At 33.7% G+C, this 20,612-nt stretch overlaps 1 protein-coding gene across 14 annotated transcripts in view; it reads left to right on the top strand.

Annotated features, from left to right (window-relative positions):
- Positions 1–20,612, top strand: part of AGTPBP1 (ATP/GTP binding protein 1) — a 75,077-nt gene that overhangs the window by 27,250 nt on the left and 27,215 nt on the right. For 12 of the 14 annotated variants that reach the window (XR_003257162.1, XR_003257163.1, XM_026088477.1 and 9 more), the window contains 15 exons: positions 889–956; positions 1,390–1,453; positions 1,758–1,904; positions 2,196–2,327; positions 4,226–4,319; positions 5,841–5,890; positions 8,429–8,637; positions 9,086–9,263; positions 11,797–11,894; positions 12,895–13,011; positions 13,654–14,366; positions 17,992–18,075; positions 18,334–18,420; positions 18,505–18,653; positions 20,287–20,374. Coding sequence is in view for 12 of the 14 variants with exons in the window: in XM_026088477.1 (XP_025944262.1) it covers positions 889–956; positions 1,390–1,453; positions 1,758–1,904; positions 2,196–2,327; positions 4,226–4,319; positions 5,841–5,890; positions 8,429–8,637; positions 9,086–9,263; positions 11,797–11,894; positions 12,895–13,011; positions 13,654–14,366; positions 17,992–18,075; positions 18,334–18,420; positions 18,505–18,653; positions 20,287–20,374 (2,278 nt within the window). In the remaining 2 variants the exon portion in view is untranslated. The remainder of the gene's footprint in view (positions 1–888; positions 957–1,389; positions 1,454–1,757; positions 1,905–2,195; positions 2,328–4,225; positions 4,320–5,840; positions 5,891–8,428; positions 8,638–9,085; positions 9,264–11,796; positions 11,895–12,894; positions 13,012–13,653; positions 14,367–17,991; positions 18,076–18,333; positions 18,421–18,504; positions 18,654–20,286; positions 20,375–20,612) is intronic. The other 2 variants (XM_026088481.1, XM_026088479.1) reach the window with 1 other exon arrangement.

Genomic DNA, 20,612 nt, shown 5'->3' with positions numbered 1-20,612 from the left:
TTTTATATTGTCAACAGCAGTGGTTTCAGTAATAATTCACAGTACAAGAACAGCTAATGTGATACTATCACATTTAGTACATTATAACTTATAATACAAGTCTGCTATAGTTAAAGTATTAATATAGAATGAAGTTTTTCTTCATTTGCCAATCTGCTTTTAAAAGTATACTCTTATGAAGAATAAACTCTTTATTTTTAAGATGATTCTTGTTTAGTTTAGTGTTGTTCAGCAGTGGCCTCTTACCAACGTAGACTGACCCACTGTAGATTTCTATATGAAATTCCATGAATTAAACTGGTTAATATTAAAAGTTACAGCTGCTTTTGCTCCCCTTCCTCCCCTTTCTCCAAATGTTGTTTATTCTAGTTAGTTATTTAGTCTAGATAGTTATTTTATTCAGGCTATCTTAAAGTTATTGTCAAGCTAAAAAGAATAATGTCTAGTAATATAATACTGTAGAAACTTGTCTATAATGAAGCAAATATATTTATCTCTATCTATATAAATATATAAATAACTTGCAATGAATTTGCTACTGGAAATCTCAAGAATGTAATCTCCAGTAATTCTTCCTAGAATTCAGAAGTATCTGGAAAATAGCTTTCTTACCACTTCTTTTTCTTATAGTTTCCCTCCCCCCCCCCCCTTAAGACTAGGGCCTGTAAGCTTAAACACAAAACTGTTGAACAGGTGAAACTAAAAATTAGTTTTAAAATCACTTAAGTCTGTTGCTTATCAATTTGTTAATGTTTTATATACCTGTGTACAGTTTTTTTAATTTTATTATCTGTAGCTTAGGTTTTCTGATCTATATGTATAGGACTACTTTTTTTTTTCTGCAAAGCTAATATATTAAAAGAAAACTGGTATCTTTCTGACTGGCAGAAAAAACTAGAAAAGAGATGACTTCTAAGGGTTCCACCGGAATAGAAGTTATCCTTTCAACCCTAGAGGTAAAACATTTTAATCTGTGTGGTTATGTGTACATTGCAAGTTTTCCTGTTATCATTTGAGCTTCATACTATTAAATATGTTTTTACCCTAACTCTTATCTCCAAAAGTTGCGTTTGTCAAAGGCTTGTAGTGGTTAGATAGGGTCTTTAAGGTATCATAAACTAATTAATTAAGAATTTTAGTCCCTTATTTTTAAATATTCTAAGAGATTATTTGTGAACTATTGGTTTTAATTAACATGCCATACTAAGAACTAGATTTTAATTGGTTCTGCAGATACTTCAGGCTGCATGGTGGGATGGTTAGTTGGGTGGTAATGTCTGAGCTTCATTTGATTCAGCAGTGGCAGTTTCTCTGAGCTTTAGGTATATAAAAGCTCCTGTATTAGATGTATAAATTAAGCAAGGAAATATCTTTTTTATTTCATTTCAGAATACAAGAGATCCTCAGACTACTTTAAATATATTGAGTATTCTCATTGAGTTAGTCTCAATTGGTAAGTTTTCATTAAGGAGCAATTTGTGATGATAACCTTGTGTTCTTCTGCAGACTTTTTTCTTTTACTGAAGTCACTAAAGCAAAACTTATATTGTGCAGTTTCTTTGAAAAGTGGTTTCAGTGTTTGTGTTGCTATACATGTACAGTCCAACAATGTGTTTTAGTGTAGTGTGGTCACATGAGGAAAGCATTGCTGTTCTTAAGACTTTCTTTATGGTAATCATAGCTTAGATATTTGACTGTTCTTTGACTTTAGAAATATCAGGGGGATTTTTTGTTGTTTTTTTTTTTTTAATTCCTAGGTGGTGGTCGAAGAGCAAGTGTCTTAGTCGCTAAAGGAGGGACACAGATCTTGTTGCAGTTGCTTCTGAATGTCAGCAAAGACTCTCCACCAAATGAGGAGTTAATGGTGCTTCTTCACACCCTTCTTGCAAAAATTGGTCCAAAAGGTGCTGATGATATATTTGAGTAATATGGCTTAGTATTTACCAGTTTTATAACTGAAACTTAAGGGAACCTTTTTTTTCCCCCTTTCTATTATTGTGTAAGCATTTATGTAGTCAGGATTGGTAGACAAGAATAGAAGGAATAGTGAAATAGAGGGAAGGAAAGTAGTGACAAATAAAGACATGCAGAGTTGACATATCACTAGAAGGAATTCACAGTTCACTTATCTTTTGTTTTTTTTAATGATGGTTTCAAAATCAGTTTGATCAGTCTTTTTATTTCTTTGATGTCAGATAAAAAGATCGGCATGAAAGCTAGAATTAATGGTGCCCTAAACATATCATTGAATTTGGTGAAGCAGAACTTGCAGAACCACAGGCTAATACTGCCATGTCTTCAAGTATTAAGAGTTTACTCATCCAACTGTAAGTATTGGAGAGCATTCTTTTCTCTTTTTAATACAATAACAAAAATGTTAGAGATGGCTAAAATACATGATCTAGATACTCACTTGGTGTTATATGGTTAAAATGACTATTGTTACCTGAGAATTTGCTGTGAAGTGTGTGTGTACTTCTTGTTTATGACTGGTTTCTGTTTAGTGTGTGTGTATATATATGGTTGTTTTTTAATCAATGCTGTTGGGTTTGTGGAATTTTTGGCCATCACATTTATCTAAATGCTGATGCATTATCTAAAACAGGAATGCTAACATTGTGCTGCAAAAGTACTTCAAATAAATAATTATTCTCTTTATTACACATGCTCCTGACTTCATATTTTTATTATATTTTTGAGTTCAATGTTGCTAATTTAGAATTTAGCTTACGCAGGGAGTACTTTTATTTCTTTCTTTAACATTTCTTTATTACTTGTACTGAAATGTCCCACTATTGGACTAATGTTCTTCCATAAAAGCTTAATTCATTGTTCTTGGAGGCAGTAGGGAGTTGGTGAAAACAATGTGGTTCTTATTGTACCTTTACTACCAGTTAGTTGCTCTTTGAGTTTTGTGCTTTTTTCCACTGAACCCAAAAGGGCCATTTAACTTTTTAAGTTAAATGCATGAAATTGAAAACATAACTATATTTCTCCAAGAGAATGGATTTGCTGGCCTATAAGATTGTTTGCTTGACATTCACGTAAGCAACTAGAATTCATACAGCTGCAGTATTTGCAAAATGTGGAAGTTTTATTTCTATTGCGCCATCTGGTAATGAGGTAAAAAGCTTTTAGATGGGAGAAGTTAATATGGGCAGTTACACAGTTCAGTTGAAAACCTGTTTCATCCTGGAAATGGGAGATTGAACTGGGTCTCTAACGTGGATTCTGCTTAAATTTATTTTCATCCTTTTGTATTTCCACGTTTCTTCTGAACAGAAGTAGTTTATTGCATTTTGATGGGTAGTTTTACTTAAAATTTGTATCCTGTTGCTAGAAGAATAGTGTCCTAACTTTGATTTGATTCTAGTAATCAAATCAATTGTAATACTGCTGCTAATAATGATAAAATTGCAACCTGGGTTCAAGTAATGAATTGTATACATGCAGCATTTCTTATGTTGAAGGCAGCTCTTTGCTTAGTTGCTCTTTTCCCACCTGGTTAGGAATACTTATTTCTAAACTCATGAATAGTGTTTCTGTGCATGAATAAGCAGTTTGCATTTTCAGAGGACACTGGGTTTTAGCCATAAACCCATCCAGTGTGCTTTTCTTGAATACAAATCTTAGCACCATCTCTCTTAACTTTCCCCCTTCTAACTAGGTTATTTTTATTTTATTCTTCTTTGAGAACATGTTTACATATCCTGTAGCTCAGGAAGGGTAGGGATAATACTGACTGTCATTTCTAAATTAACACTTGGCTTTCAGTTACTTTTGGACATATCCGTCTGTCCTGTTACTGAAGGATAATAGCAAGTCACAGAACCTGATACACTCTTAAATTTCAGAAACCCTGTTGTCTTGAGAGGCTGTGAGCTTTTGGGAAGAAAATCCTTTTTATGGTGTATCTTAATAAGAAAGGAAGCAGAGCATGCAAAAGGAAGTAATGACTTCCTTTAGTTTATATTTAGAAAGTAAAAACTAATTTTTGTTCTCGAGGTTTTATCAGGACTGATACCACAGTAAATTATATGCAGAATGGTATCTGCTTATCATAATTTTAAAGTACAGAATCTCCTAACATTTTCTGTGTTTGAAAATTTACTCTGGATTTAGTTTGAGAATATCGATTTCTTTTGCCTTTCATGCTACATTATCTTAAAACATTAAAACAGATTTTTTTTTTTTTTTTTTTTTTTTTTTTTTNTTACTTTTCCAGCTGTAAATGCAGTATCCTTGGGAAAAAATGGAGTAGTAGAACTGATGTTTAAGATCATTGGCCCTTTCAGTAAAAAGAACACTAGCCTTATGAAGTAAGTAAAGTCTTTTTAATATAGTATGTGGAAAAACTTTAGATATGTTTTGAAACTTACTTTTTAATGAAAAAGAATATTAAAAAATGAAACATAACTAGTATTTGACAGTTGGAGAGAAGTGGGAAGGAGAACTACAAATCTGACTTTCTAAGTTTATCCAGTGCAGTAACACAAAATATTTGAATATCAAGTTACAGTGCAGGTAAAAGGATAAAGGTGTTATTTTTTGTCTCTAATATTCCTGCATGGAAACTGTACCCACAGCTGTCCCCAAATCAGGACAAACTGATCAAGACAATCCCATCATTCTTAAAACTGTTGAATTTGCTCCCAGCTCTCCTTTGTGTTTTCACAGTGACACTGTGTGTTTTATTTTATAATAGAATTTCCTTTACATTATAATTCCAAGCAATTATACAGTTTCTCAGGATAAAAACATCCACCACAGAATAGTAAACATGAGGAATATGTATCTAGTGGACTACTGTGTGAATAAAAATTTGCCTGGGTACCTTAAAGTGGTGGCTTTGGCTTTTTCTGCTGTGTGGGCAGTAATTTTAGGTTAAAAATAAGTAACTCATCTATCCTGTTCATCAGATACTTTTCACAGATGGTCCTGAATTACTCTTTTTCGGATACCAGTCTTCCACTTAATCTTATTGGAGATGGCTCTTTCTTTATACACTACCAACCTTTAAAAGTGCATACCTGTGGAAAACTGAACTTTCATCTGTCTACTGAAATGATAATGTCATGTTGCTATATTCTAACTTCAGTACAAATTAGTGTCCTGTTATCTAAATCTTGTACACGTGGTTATTGGATTACTTTAAAAGAAACAAACAAACAAAAACCCTCCTGCACCTTTAGCCCCCAGCTAAAATTAAACATATGAACTGACTATTCCATGATGTGAGTAATCATGATATCCTTGTTTATGGTGTGAGATCAGATGCGTGAAGTCTATCTTTATAAAGAGGGTAAAAATAAGTGTATAGGTTTTCTAGTTGTACATCCTGAGATAGTTGAGGCAAGACCTTTGTATACAAAAAAATGTATACTGATGATTTTGTAGTATAGTGCCTTTGTTGATGAGCATTACTTCTAAATACATTCATATACTACCGATTTTAACCTATAGTTTTCTAAAACGGTGTCCTTTGTTTTACAGAAGTAGGTTATTGTGCTGCTAACATAAAAACATGGGTTTCAGAGATATCTTCTGTTCAATGTGATTCATAAACATTACGTTATCATTGATAGTGTGGGGTATTTTTTGCAAAGACTGGAAGTTCATATAGCAATTGTATCAATATTTTTAACTTTCACTGTCAGATTTCAGATCTCAAAGAGACCATGATATTTTAGTAAAACCAAATTTTTAGAGAAAAGTCTGATACAGTGCAACCAGGAAAACAGAATAGACACTAAAGAATTCTGTTAGCTGTAAAACTTTTTGTATAGCTTTACAATGTTGTAGATGAAGTTTACTAGTTGTTTGTTGTTTGTCTTTTCTTGTTATGTTGACAGGGTTGCTTTAGACACACTTGCTGCATTGCTAAAATCAAGTAAGTGTTTGACTACAAGAAACTGTTCTTCTAGTTGAGATATATATGTGTATGCAAATATATATAGTGAAAAAAGAGTAAAACTGACACTGAATCTGTGACCAAAACAAAATCAAGTCCAGGAAGCTTAGAATTAAGGCTATGGTTTCACCTGTGTTCCCTGGTGCTTTAGTGTTTGTGCATGTGTACATCTGTATTTAATGATTAGTACTGTCTCTTCAATTATGCAGCAGAAAGGCTGCCCGGTTTCTGCAGAACTGGTCTGGATCCAAGATGGGGAAATATCTTTTACAGTCACTCACCTCTACCCTTCAGTAGCAGTCACCTATGTCTTAACTCCTATGCATCTTCCTCACACACACATCTTACATGACCAGAAATGCCAGCAGGATGACAGGAGATAATACAGGGTTTCTTCTGGTACCCTGCTGACTACTCAGGGCTTGGGTCCTAAAGCTGAGTCTGTCAGGCTGCCTGTGGAGTGGCATCAAGGGTGAGGAAATGACCCTGGCATTGGCCGTCTGAGCTGACAGCGGAGGATCCCAACAAACGTCATCGCTGCTCGCCTTACGCCAAGATTATAACGCATAAGGAATTCTAAACTCGTTCTCTTCCAGCAATTGTGTAAAAACTACAGCAGTCCGAGTAATTCTAGTGTGGTCAGAGAAGAACTGAGGAATGATCGTATTTGCAGAAAACTGTTTCAGACAAACAGTAGGAAATTCCACTTCATGTAGAGTGCTAAGTTTTCTTCAGTTTGATCAGAGTGATTCCTTGATCTTAAGGATTGCGTCTTTACTAATTTTGGGATTTCTTCTTGGGAAATCCAGGAAAGGAAACATTTCAGAATTACTATTGGCATTCTGTTCTGCAAATTTCTGGAAAAATTTAAATATTGAGGAAATAAAATGTTCAAAAGTGCGTAAGGAAAGCAGGAGCTCTTGACTGACACGCTTGCATTTATTTTGAGATAAGCATTATTTAGTCCTGAGAGATTTTGACATTTTACCCTCCTACGCTTTTTGTGCCACTTTTCATAAAAATGTTCATCCCTGGTACATGGAGTCCAATTGTCATACTGAATATTCCGCATAAATTGGTGAGTTTTTAAACTAAGCCCCAACTAAAACAAACACATAGTGAGTGAATGTATAGCTCTTGTTTATTTTTGTGAAATTGTGTTATAACACTACTTGCTTTTCCTGCAATTGCTGGAAGCTTTCTGAAAAAAAAAAGTTTGTCTAATTTCAAATATCTCATTCAATTGGTAACTTTTTTGAGGAGGAGAAAAAGAGAGCATTAGAAAATCTATATAAATTATAATCGGCCATTTTGTAGGTTGATAATGAAAATAAAATGATTTTAATGGCCTTAAGAAAAAAGAAACAGCAGAACTTCATAACTTTGAGTTTGTCAGAACTGGATTCTTCATGGGGTTGCACGGGTTCTACACTATTTGGGGTAGAAATATTTTGAGTTTATCATATTTGAGTGACAGTTCCTGCAATACTACATGGAGTATAAGCAGTAAAACAGTTTCTTTCAAGTCTTTTGTTTACATGATCTGTATGGACAGTGATGGATATGCTATAAACATTTTTTTTTCCTAAATTTGCTAGCTGACAGTATCTTATGCTTAACTGTAAGTGTAATGAACACTGCTCTTTTGGTAAACCATGAAAATTAAATGCAACAGAATCCTGAGGAATGAAGGATACAGTACTGGGCTTAGTCATTCAATCATTTCTCATGAGAGTAATATTTCCAATATCTGTTCTCTTGAAAATGATATTTATGCACATAATTTTGTATAGGAGTTTTGTATAGCAGTAAAAAAGACAGTAATGCAAACACAATGCAAAACAAATAACATGAGGAAGTGATGTTGCTACTTAATAAATTACTACTGTGATTTAAATGTAGCACATCCAAATTTGCTATTTATTGATATATATATATTATTCGTATGTTTTTAACAAAAGAGTACTAAATATTTTCAGTACTCATTTTTCAAAACAAATTTATGTCTAAAATGGGCTTTTAATTAAAAAAAAAGTTGGAAATCGTCAATTTTAAGACATTTACCATCTTGAAGCAAGAATGATTAGAAATATATACATTTGTTATAACAGGGTAGAAATACCTATGGAAATTCTAATTACTGCTATATTGATTCAAAATATTTTGCATATTGCATATTTTGCCTATAGACATTTGCCTATAGACATTGACATACAGAAGTCAATCCCCTTTTAAGTATCATTCCTAATAGCAGTAAGGAGTTACACAAAATTTGTGTGTGGCAGGGGAACAACACCTGCCTTGGACAGCTAACCTAAATATGTTTCTTAGAATAACTTAAATGTTTGGTAATACTGAGAGAGCAGAGGAATTGCAGGATTGTAAGAAATGTCTAGAAAATACAGAAGTGTACTTTCTGGAGTTTTCATATCTATGTCAATATAAAACTGCTAAATGTGGCTGAAATAAAGTCCTTTCACAATTTTTAATTTACTTCCTAACTTGTTTTTTGTTAAGAGACAAACGCCAGGAGAGCAGTAGACAGAGGATATGTACATGTGCTGTTAACGATTTATGTAGATTGGCACCGTCATGATAGTCGACACAGATACATGCTGATACGTAAAGGCATTTTACAATGTATTAAAAGTGTTACAAACATCAAATTAGGAAGGAAAGCATTCATTGATGCCAATGGGATGAAAATTCTGTACAACACTTCACAAGTAAGTTTATCTCCTTTGTTGTTGTTGTTGCATTTTAAGCTTTAAAAATATTTTGTGACCTCAAATTTATCATTATTAATTTATTAGCTTTTAGTGCTCGTTCTTGATTGTGGGGTTATGGATAATTTTCTGTACTTGACTAAAGTAGAAGAAAAGGGTGCAGGATGACATTCATATTTTAGTGTTACTCAGCTGTGGCTGTCTCTGGGAGGGGCTGTTGATCTTCTGAAAAAATATCTTTCCATTGTGAAGATAGGGGGTTGAAAAAGGTGAATTTGAGTTGGTAGAAGTTTCTCTGGTCTTCAAAGGAGGCATAAGCAAAATTTATTTTAAGTAGTAGTGTAAAATACTCTGTCATTAGTGAATTCAAAAAATCTATAAAACAAATGCAATTTGACTATTGGTTTGAGATCCTTTTCTCTGGTCTTCATTATTTTCCTGTTAATAGGAGTGCCTTGCAGTAAGAACTCTTGATCCCCTTGTCAACACATCCAGCCTAATAATGAGAAAATGTTTTCCTAAAAATCGTCTTCCTTTACCTACTATTAAAAGTGCTTTCCATTTCCAACTGCCAGTTATTCCTGCTAATGGTCCTGTGGCTCAGCTGTACAGTTTGCCTCCTGAAGGTATGGTCATTTTACAATGTTTTCTCTTTGAATTTGTCTAACCTTACTCAGTTTAGGGTGGAATCAATTAAAATTGTTTGTGAACTTCTCCACTAAAAATTTGACTCTGGTGAGATTCTTCTCAGTTACCAAAGGATCTGTGATCATTAAGGGGGGGCATGAATTTCTAATACCAAATTTCAGCTGATGACAATTTTGCCTGCATATATGTGGTTATGTTTCTGGACATAAAATATAAAAATAAACCAGGAACTAAAAAGTGGTTTTCATCTAACTCTTAGATGTAAAGCATAGGCTGTATGTATTCATCTACAAATTTAAGAAAGGGGGCAGGGGTTGTTTTTTTAACTCACTTAGCACACAGAAGAATTTATGTGACTCCTTAGTTTCTTTCTGTTAATCTGATAAACAGGATGTACTGAATTTAGATTAGTGTGTGCTGTTTGAGGCATTGATGTTAAACCATTGTGGTTATTCCTTCATCTGTATGATGACAAGTAGAGCTGCTTACATGAACTGTTGCAGTCTCTTAGGTAACACTAGTCTGCAAAGTATTAGCTTGGTGCTTTGTAGGAAACAGATTCATCTGATTGTGATTTCCTCTCATTATTTTTGGATAATTAATGATTTTTCAGATATCTGGAAACAATACTTGGGTAAGCAACTTGATGAAGTTGCTGTGGGGAAGTTAATCCAAAATAAAGAGGTGAAGCTGCACTTTTAATATCTTCCTATTCATAATATTTTCTGAAATAAAATATGATCATAGTCTGAAAGAAGACAAGTATCTGTTTGAGGTTCATATAGGATAGCATCAAACTGCAGGATTTTAAAGTCTGTTTATATTTTGTCTTCAAAATAGGAAATAGATTTTGAAGCATGTTTGAAGCATCCACAGAAATTAAACTTCTACTTAATACAGTATTTTGATAGCCATAATACTTTTCTAGAAACTTTGTATTCTGTTGAAGTAGACTGCTCATCATTTTCTCTTTCCAGTGCTTTCTAATCTATAAACACAGAAGCGCAAAACCTAAAGAAATAGGATACATCTCTTCTTTAAACTTTTCTATTAAAAGAGGTGCAGAATGGTCTGTAGGGGTACTATCTGAATTTATTAAAAGTATAATTTCATATAGTCATCATTGTAAAAGCAGTAAGTATAATCATTCTGAACACCTTAGCAAATCAGTATATTTTGTTAATGTCTTAAGTGAGCCTTCTGCTAACAATCAACAAATCTCTTGCACTGAAAACCCTCTTAAAAAAAAAATTGTGTGATATTTCTAGAAAAAGATCAGATTTGTCACTAGTGATTACCACATCTATCAAAATAACTGACTAGTGCCCACTTCTACATATCAAGGAGCGATATTAGCCCAATACTCATTAGTTGTCATGTAAACAATTAATTTGCTTCACCTTGTTTTTTTTGTTTAAGTTTCAAAGTATTACATCTCTAAATCAAATAGACATTGGTGATCTAAATATTTCTGCACATGTAGGAAGTAATTTCTTCCTGTATATATTTGGGGTAAAGTTTAGTTCCAAAGCTGACTATGTTAAGCAGTTGCAGTGACCGCTCAGCTCCAGGAACTTGCTTACTGGGAGGAATCTCCATTGATAATTTCTGACTTATTTTTAATTTTAGGGTCCTTCTTAGGCTAGACTGAAAACATTGTGAAGGGTGTGCTTTGTCCCACCATTCCATGATACTGGGTCACTATCAGCTGATGTGACAGAAAGTTTTTTTTCTTTTTCTTCTTTTTTCTTTTTTCTTTTTTTCTTTTTTTCTTTTTTCTTTTTTCTTTTTTCTTTTTCTTCTTTTTTCTTTTTTCTTTTTTCTTTTTTTTCTTTTTTCTTTTTTCTTTTTTCTTTTTTCTTTTTTTTCTTTTTTCTTTTTTCTTTTTTCTTTTTTTTCTTTTTTCTTTTTTCTTTTTTCTTTTTTTTCTTTTTTCTTTTTTCTTTTTCTTCTTTTTTTTCTTTTTTCTTTTTCTTCTTTTTTTTTCTTTTTTCTTTTTCTTCTTTTTTTTTCTTTTTTCTTTTTCTTCTTTTTTTTTCTTTTTTCTTTTTTCTTTTTCTTCTTTTTTCTTTTTCTTCTTTTTTCTTCTTTTTTGGACCTGTCCATTACTACTTGCTTTGGGAAAAGATGTCAGGGCCATCTCATTTTGTGCTGAGCTGAGGCTGTACTGAGATGTTCTGGTGCTGAACAGCAGGCTTGGCACATCTAGGTTGTTAATCATTTCTAATAGCCATGTGCTATTTTGGGGTGGGTGGGGGCTGGATGTGTAGAACTGAGTCCGCAGTAATGCAAAACAATCATTTAGTTCTGTAAATCTGGCAATAGTTACTAAAGCTTACAGGGTTTCACAGGACTTTTAGCTAGTTGTTTTTGCCTTTTTTTCAATTGTTAAGCAAAAAATAAATAAATCCAGATGATTAAATAAACATATGGTTCTTTTTTTTCTTTTTTGAGCTTATATATTATGTTAAATTTATAATCAGTCTTAGAACTTTTTTTTTGATATCACAGTGGATGATGTAGTGGATGAAAGCGATGACAATGATGATGCTGAAGCAGAATCAGAAATTGAAACTGAAAATGAAGATGACAAGGACCAACATTTTAAGGTTGGTAGGAGATGAAATTAAAGGACAAAACTGAAGCACAATTTTATTGTTGTTTGAATTGTGTATACAGCCATATGGTTTAAGTATTAGTAGAATGTGGGGAGGTTTTTCTAAAAAATTTCTAAAATAAATCATCTGAAATTTAAGGAAGTTGAGTGGTGTTTGAAAACATGAACCTTTGTTGTTCAGTTTGCATCAAGATTTTTATCAAAAACCTGTTTGTTTCACACTTGATTTGGCTGGAGTGGAATGGAGCAGAACTGCAAACTGCTTTTTCAATGTTCTGTTCCCAACTTGCATTTCCCTCAGTCCTCTCTTCTCTACTGCCTACTGTACTTGGTTTGTAGGAGTTACTCCAGCTTTTTCCATTATTCTGACCTGGTATTGACTAGGTCAAGTTGACTTCGAAGTTCAGCCAGCTCTATAGATAGAGATTAGACCTCTGACTGTTGCGTCACTTTGGGAAGGTCTCATTCTGTTCTTCAGCTGCCAGTCAGGACGTGAAAGGACATTCGGTCAGAACTGCCCTATTTTATATTTGTATGTAGATGCAGAAGTTGATTGAATCATCTCTCCACTAACTGGAATGTCAACTTTGATTTCAGGCTCTCTTCTCGTGAGTCCTGATGAAGAGAGTATCTTTAAAGAAGCCATTATTCCTTTGTCACTGCGGTCAGATGAAATCTCCACCTTTCAAGTTGCAGTGGTTGCATTATGCATAATCCCTTGTAAAGGGTTGTCTAATATCTGTGCATAATACATTTGGATGAAAGCAAGAAAACTGTTAGATTTGTAATGTTTCTGTTGAAATGGGGGTTTTGGCAGACCAATAAAATTGAGCTGCTTAAATCCTCATGATGAAATGTGCAGTTCAACTAACTTTAAAATAATGTTGAGTTAGTCATAATCATGTCTGTGTCAGAATTAAAGGCTGAATATCATAATTTTAGAAGTTAATTCATCCTGAATGCAAGGTTAATTTATTTTGTTGCTCTTTCAGAATGATGATATTGAGACTGATATTAATAAACTGAAACCTAGACAGGAATTGGGACGATCCATAGAAGAACTGACAATATATGAGCAATTTTTCCCAGAACTTTTGGAAAACTTTCAGGTAAAGTATATGATTCCCAGTGCATCCCTCATAATGAGAGATAGACTCTGGAATATATTCTGACATTCTTTTTTTCTGTGGATAGAGTTATTCTAGCAAAAAAAAAAAAAAAAAGTGGTTCTAGAGCTATGTATGAGGGTGCTATACAGTGAGTTACTTAGTTTCTGGTTATGTTACTTTAAGCTGATATTAGAACTCAGAAGAATACTGTGGACAGATCAAACATAAAGGAAAACTTTTTTTAAAGTCTGGTTATAGCATACAGGGGAAAGTAAAATACAGGAAAGGTATTTTTGACACAGATTCATTAAATCACCTATGTCCTTAAATGCTGTGTACCTACTGAAAGCAGTGATTTACAAAATCTGGAGAATGACATTAACTTGAAAGTTTCTGTTGGCAAACTATTTTTTACTATTTTGACTCTTATCTTCTTGGAAAAGGTGAAACTTCGTTGCATTGTTTATGTAGTTTTACAACACAGTGATAACTATCTTTAAATGAAACTTATTTTGGGTTATTGCAAAGCATATGTCTGAAATAACGGAGGGAGAAATCTTCTAATATAAATGCACTTCTAAGAAACGTTTACTTGGGGGGGAGGGGAAACAAGAATCCAGGTTTGTTTTTGTTTTCTTTTAGGAATGTGACTTAGTCTCCAAGGAGCCAAAGCCTTTTCGATCTGATGCAAATCTGGGTGGGCCTATTGTTGTTCCTACAGCAGGAGAGGAGCACTGTGCAGAAGCAAACCCATCAGTAAAAGAAATTTCTCTGAAGGAGAGCAATTCTTTATTGACAGAGGAATACAATATAAGGCCAGCCTTTCTGGAACTGCCAAAGAAAGATAGTAACAAAGACAGTAGTTTACACCAGCAAAATGATCAAAGGAAGCTGCTGCCATCATGCCAGTGTCTAAGCCAAGAAATTGTGAAAGGCTTGGACAGAATCACTCTGCAGAACAGTGCAAGAAATGAACAGTATTATGGTGCGGCGTGCGTAATAAAAAAGGAAAGCAAAACTAGCCTTACTGCTCTTGCTTGTAGTAAACCTTATGAACATGCTTCACCCTGTGGAAGTAGCCTCTTTGAGGGATCATCTGTCCAGCTGGGAAAATTATGCTGCACTGGGGTGGATTCTGAGGAAGATGATGATTCTGGCTCAAGTTCATCAGGGGAACAAGTAATGCTTGAAGTTTCTGATGTATCACCAGTTCATGACTCTGATCTTTATATTGAAATGGTAAAAACCACAAAATCTATCCCTGAATATTCAGAAGTAGCCTATCCAGATTATTTTGGCCATATTCCGCCCCCATTTAAGGAACCTATTCTGGAAAGGCCTTATGGGGTGCAGAGGTGAGTTAAAATTCTTTGTTGTTGTTGTTGTTGTTGTTGTTGTTGTTGTCGTTGTTGTCGTTGTTGTCGTTGTTGTCGTTGTTGTTGTTGTTGTTGTTGTTGTTGTTGTTGTTGTGGTTCCCTTGAGAAATAATCTTTAGGCTGAGACTAACAGGTAGCTCACCTTCCAGGTATACAATTTTTTACTTTGGCATATAAAACCATTTCCAGTGAAAATCAGTTTGAAGGTAGGTGAGTCAGCATTAATCAACACAAAGCCACAAATAACAAAATCTGGTTCTATAATTGCTTATTCTAATTCTGTAATTCCAATTTCTGAACTCTTAAGTGTACTTTCTACTCTCCATTTTTTTGCCTCCCTTGCCTTTTCCCCCATCCAAATCTTGTAATTTGAAAAAAAAAAAAAAAATTACTTACCATTTCCAAGATCAAAAGAAGGAAGCTAGAGGTGCGATGCCTTCTAACTCACTGTTTAACTACAGAATGTCATACTTGCCAAAGAATTTTGACATATTTTATCAAGCAAAAAGAATAAGAACTCTGAAAGCTTGTGAACATAATGGTGTATTGACAGTTTATCACCTCCTGATGCTTTGTTTTGGGAGCTTTTCTCTGTTTTGTCTGTGAATTAAGTACACAGTCTGGTTGTATGTGAATGAAATTTCTTCTATTTGTCCTCTTCTTGGAAGAGCTGTAGCAGCACTGAAGTGAGTATATGCTAAGCCGTTGGTGTGTTTGGTGTTAGTATTTTTCAGTGAAAGTAACTGAACACCTCCTTCAGGCCTTATGAAAGATAGGTCAGGTTTTTTTTTAGATATTCCAGTTCTTCTCTCTCCTGTGCTAACAAAGCTGTCTTTGAGCAAAATGTAATGTGAACAAGTTCAGTGATTAATGCATTTAAGTATTTGGTTTTAGTATTTGTAATAGAACAGTATCTAGAAGTAGCAACCGCTGAGGATGCTGTCATGTTATATGCTGCATAAACAAAGAATGAAAAAACATCACCAACCCACCTCTTGGTGAACAAATAAATGGATATTAAAAGAAGATGAAGGGAAATAACTGTAAAAATAATTTGCAAAGATGATATGAAGAGCTAGCTCATATGTACAGAGTTATTATAAAGACAAATGAGCATTTTAGAAGAATATGTAATAGTAGGTATGAGACCTTGCTGCTTGCTTATTTATTAGATTGAATGCTTTCAGCTTTATACTTGCAACTTTAACCAATTTCATGAGATTCTTCGTATTTCCATTTGGTTATTAAGATGATGTGTCTTTCTAAAACTAGGTGGTATCATTACAATACTTGTTTTCACATGTTTTAGTAATATTTAATCATTCTGAGTATTCCTGAGTAATCTTACATGGGGTGAGATCTTTAAAATCAGGAAAAATTGGAAATGTCATTCTAGTGCTCATTCTTCTTAGAAATGAATCAAAGCACCATATTAACTCTGCCTTTTGACCAGCAAACCTACCTGTATGCTCATGCATAGAGCTGATTTCTAAACCATGAAGTTAATTATAATAGTTTTTTTTTTTTTTACTTAAAAAGTTTTTTTTTGAGGTGTATTTTTAACATTGAAAGTAACCTTTTACTTCCTACGTGGCGCAAGAATGGAATTTCATGTAATACTGCTAAACTTGATTCAAAAATCCTTTTTCACCTTTTACGGTACCCTATTCTAAGAATTCAGTTTTCTGCTAATGACTCAGTCTTGTTACTGCAATGTAATGAATTTCTGAGAAGAGAATCCTTTTAAAAAGGGCCTGATCTTTTTAGGAATTTATAGTTTGTAGAAAGGTGGTGAAAATAAATTTTGTCAAAGATATGGAGAAGTATTGAAAGTCTTCTAGAAAGCTGTGTCTAAATTCTGTTGGCATTCAGTGGGATTTATGTTCACCTTATTGTAAGCAATTAGTACATCTTTTGTTGGTTAAATCTCTGTTAGAAAACAAAGCATAGCATTAATCTCTCCTCACTGTAATTTAAGCAAGCCTTGTAGTGTTTTTAGCTGAATGTGTTTTGTTTGGTCTTGCAATATGCTAGGAGATGCAGTGTTTCCCAGCTTGTGTTTTGAAGCACTTTTGGATTTTTGTTTAGGTTTAGCAATATGTAGTTTTTACCAAATGTTCACTGAACTGTTGTCAGAATGTCCTCTGAGAATAATGGAAGTGTTTTATTATTCCACCTTTTCGAGAAGGAAATTACTGCTTAATTCAGTCCCCTGTAAATTAGGGATTAAATATCTACTTTTTTCTCCTTTCCTTAAAACTTTAGGATTGTTTTTGCTGCCCATTTTAGGATTTTCTAATCACCTGACAGAAGTGATCATGAGGTAACTCAGAATCCACAGGGGACCTACCCATAAATACATAGCTCCAGGTCAATAGTTTTTTCTTTCTGTTTTTTCCAGTTTTTCCTTCAATAATCTTCAGATAGCTTCTTTTATCTCCTAATTTTTCATTATCTTTAAAAGTCCATTACTTTTTTTTTCTTTTTGTGTATCTTCTTTAAAACCATGTCTTCTTTTTGTCTGTGTACTGTGGTTATAACTGTGGTGTTTGAATATTTTACATTCATTAATGGATTTTATCCTGACAAAATGCCTGTGATGATGGGAAGTATTATGACCACTTAGAGCTGAGGCATATTGAGATTTAATAATTTAAGAACAAGTGGGAAATCTGTAGTTCTGTCCTGAACTGAAATCTATTCAGATAGATTATGGTGAGTGGACCTTCTTGCAATTTTATTAATACATTGTTGAACGTGTAATTTGATTTTCCTTTCCAAGTGAGTCTTAATTTAATAAGAGGTGCTAGAGTTGTACACTTCCCTTCTTTCTTTCTTTTCTTGTCAACAATATTTATTTTAATTAAACAGAATTTCCAGCCTGAACGTACTTTACAGCTCTGTTCCTGTATTCTTCATTGTTAATCTGCCTCCTTTTGTTCTTATTGCAGGTGCTGTGCAAGCTTTTCCCCACAGCTCTGCCACTGTATTTCATTCTTGAACTGCAACATATTCTTACTTTTCCAAACCAGGACCTAGATACTGCCAGTTGTGCAATGGTTTAATGATCTGGATAAATATACACCTGACATTTGGCTGACATCACCAAATTCATTCTTATTTGTTACCTAGTCGATATATGAACCTAGATGTCCAGAGGTGAAAAGCTAGTGCACTAACACACTCACTGCACGACCTACTCTCTAAAACTTTAATTTTAGTTATGGTAGGACTCATGTAAATTACTAATATTAGTGAGTACTGTCCTAGATTAAAGTATTAACATAAATAATGTTTGAGTAATTCCTGCTGCTACTACGAATTATGAAATGGTGCGTTCATTTTGTAAGATAAAACCCAGTGGGTTTTGTGCATGAAAACTCAGTTCCCACACATACAGATATTGGAATCAGTCAGCTGTGAATGCAGGTGTTTAATAAGTACACTTATAGTTTGTGCACATAAGTGGTGATGAGGCTGAAGTCTCTCTGAAAATCTGTCCCACTGTCTTCATGTTAATTTTGTTAGTTTTCATTGTTATTTCTCTTTTATAATTGGAAACAGTATACAACAGTTTTAGTGGGGACTCTTCTTTTTATTATAGGACAAAAATCTCTCAAGATATTGAAAGATTGATTCATCAGAATGACATTATAGATAGAGTTGTGTATGACCTTGATAAATCCAGGTAAGCTTTTACCCTTCTGAAAACAATACTTAGGTTATTCATTGAGTATACTCTATTTTTTCTATGATATGATTTGTAATTTTTAAAATGGTACTATAATTACAGATTTCACTAGAACTTTCTTGTGTTGTAACATTGTTTCTGCAGTTCGGGCTGTATTTATGGCAGGTTCAGAACAATTTTTCAATTACCAAGTGAGATCTGAAGCAAACTTCATGAGTTTCTTTTAGTTATTCTGATCCCCTTTTCTCCTCTTAGTTGTTCAGTACCTGAGGAAGCAGATGTTTTGAAGTTTAATTCCAAATTTGAATCTGGAAACCTGCGCAAAGTTATTCAGATCAGAAAGTAAGATATTTCAACTTTTCTTTTCACCTGTGAGACCTTTTGTTTCTGATTTTTTTAAAAAAATATATATTTTTTAATCTTTAGAAACGAGTATGATCTAATTCTGAACTCGGATATAAATAGCAATCATTATCATCAGTGGTTTTACTTTGAAGTCAGTGGAATGAAAACTGGCGTTGGTTATCGGTTTAACATCATCAACTGTGAAAAGTCAAACAGTCAGTTTAACTACGGTAAGATACATTTCCCATTCTTTGAGAAAAAATATGTAGTAAAATATCTGTACTAGACAGCTCAGCTGCATGTCATCCCGTCCAAGGATCAACAATATATTCATGTTGTAAGATCAGATCTTTTTTTTTTTCAGTAGTCACACTGAAAAATGCTATGACAGATTTCAGTTTAAAAGAAAAAAGTATTTCAAAACACTGGCTGTCAGTTTTTAAAATGAAGTATTGTTGTGATTGAAGCCAAAACAGAAGAATGTTACTGGCAGCTGCAGCTAAAATTGTCTTAAGACTATTTGAGATGTGGGACACCAAACCTTGTCAAGCAACACAGGTGCAAGAGGAATGAGTACCAGTGTCATTAAGTCCCTTCCTGAATACTGAGATATGTTTTCAGAAGTGCAAAAAAAGTGTAGATAGTCTCGGAGTTTTTTCTTACTGATAGGAAGGGAGGGACTGCGTTTGTGAGAGGGAAAGGTAAGCTCTTGGATTCTCCTTTGAAGTGTTGGGCTTCACATGTGATCCTCTGCAGTTTCTAACTCATAGCTTTTGCTGCTCATGCCTCAAGCAAGGCTCATGCCTCATGTAATAAGCTTTTCTTCCATTTGCCCAAAGGAGGTCATTCAGCTTAAAAACACTTCTCTTGTGAGGTTTTTTTTTCCCACTAGATTTTGTGCAGTTCTTCCTTTTAGTCCTTTGAGGAGGAGGAGGAGAAACCTCCCTCCGCCCCCCCCCCCCATCCTTGAACTTTTGGGACAGAATAACATCATATTCTTCTTTGTCATAATTGTGCAGTTGACACTGATAGAATATAAGAAAAATATCCAGATAGTTTGACCAGCAGTAAGTTGCTTTTAAATTACTTGTTAATTTTCATCAGTCACTTTAGATCTTTATTCATATGTTGCACACATTTATTTGGTAGTTACTTTGGCTTCTTATTTAATTTATCGACTGACTCAGTATTTGTACTTGACTAATTATGTAAGTAGTAAATAATATAGAATGAATGTGCATCACTTTCTACTCTAAACTAATATTAAGTGTTCAACTTCACTATTCTCTTGATTAGGATATAAGCATTTAAAAAGTTGCTGAGAAATAGGGCATATAAAAACACTTACTTAAAATATTTGCAATTTTATAACAAGTTCACCTGGTCTAACCAGATAACAATCTCTTAACTAATCTACCTGGAAACTTCTGTTAAAAAGACAGTGTTATTGTCCTGAAACATCAGTTATTTTCCAGCTATCCAGGTGAATAGATGATAGTCTCAATCTTTTATGTTCTCTTTGAAGCCTTTTTCTAATGATGAGTTAGATGGAGTGGAACCTGGGATTCTTGTAGTTTACTATTCATGTTAACCACAGCTTTTATTTAAAATAGTTTCAGTCTTCTGCAGATCAGATTTTTTTCTTTTAATTAGGATGTAATAGGGGAAGGGAAAGATGATCTTTTGAGTTGAATGAAAGAGCATATCCAGATTTTCATGAAAATATATTCTATGTTAGCAAGTAAAAAAGTATAGCTAGCTTGGAGAATCACATAAAGATGTCTATCTGGTCCATTACTCATAGTATCTCAATGCAAAGATAGCACTCTTTAAAATTAAAATGAAACATATTTTTTCTTAAAGGTATGCAACCCCTAATGTATTCTGTTCAGGAAGCATTAAATTCTAAACCATGTTGGACTCGTGTTGGGACAGATATTTGTTACTACAAGTAAGTACACCAACCAAATATAGTGAAAAGATCTTATACTGAAGATGACTATGAGGTAGAATTTTTGCTGACAATGAGAAATGTTTGCTTTTGTTTTTTAATAATAATCTTTTAATAGTTCTGTTGTGAACACAGTTTTTCTCTTTAATTACTCTTCCTTAGTTACTATGGAGAAGTAACAGAAGTGATCAAAATATATAGACTCTTATTTTGTTAGCACTCTGCTAGCATTAAAGTA

This window comes from Apteryx rowi, unplaced genomic scaffold (genome assembly GCF_003343035.1).
Source record: "Apteryx rowi isolate R43461 unplaced genomic scaffold, aptRow1 scaffold_77, whole genome shotgun sequence".
Classification (NCBI taxonomy): Eukaryota; Metazoa; Chordata; class Aves; order Apterygiformes; family Apterygidae; genus Apteryx; species Apteryx rowi.
The sequence above is the reverse complement of the archived record's forward strand: the minus strand, read 5'-3'. Positions and strand labels throughout refer to the sequence as shown.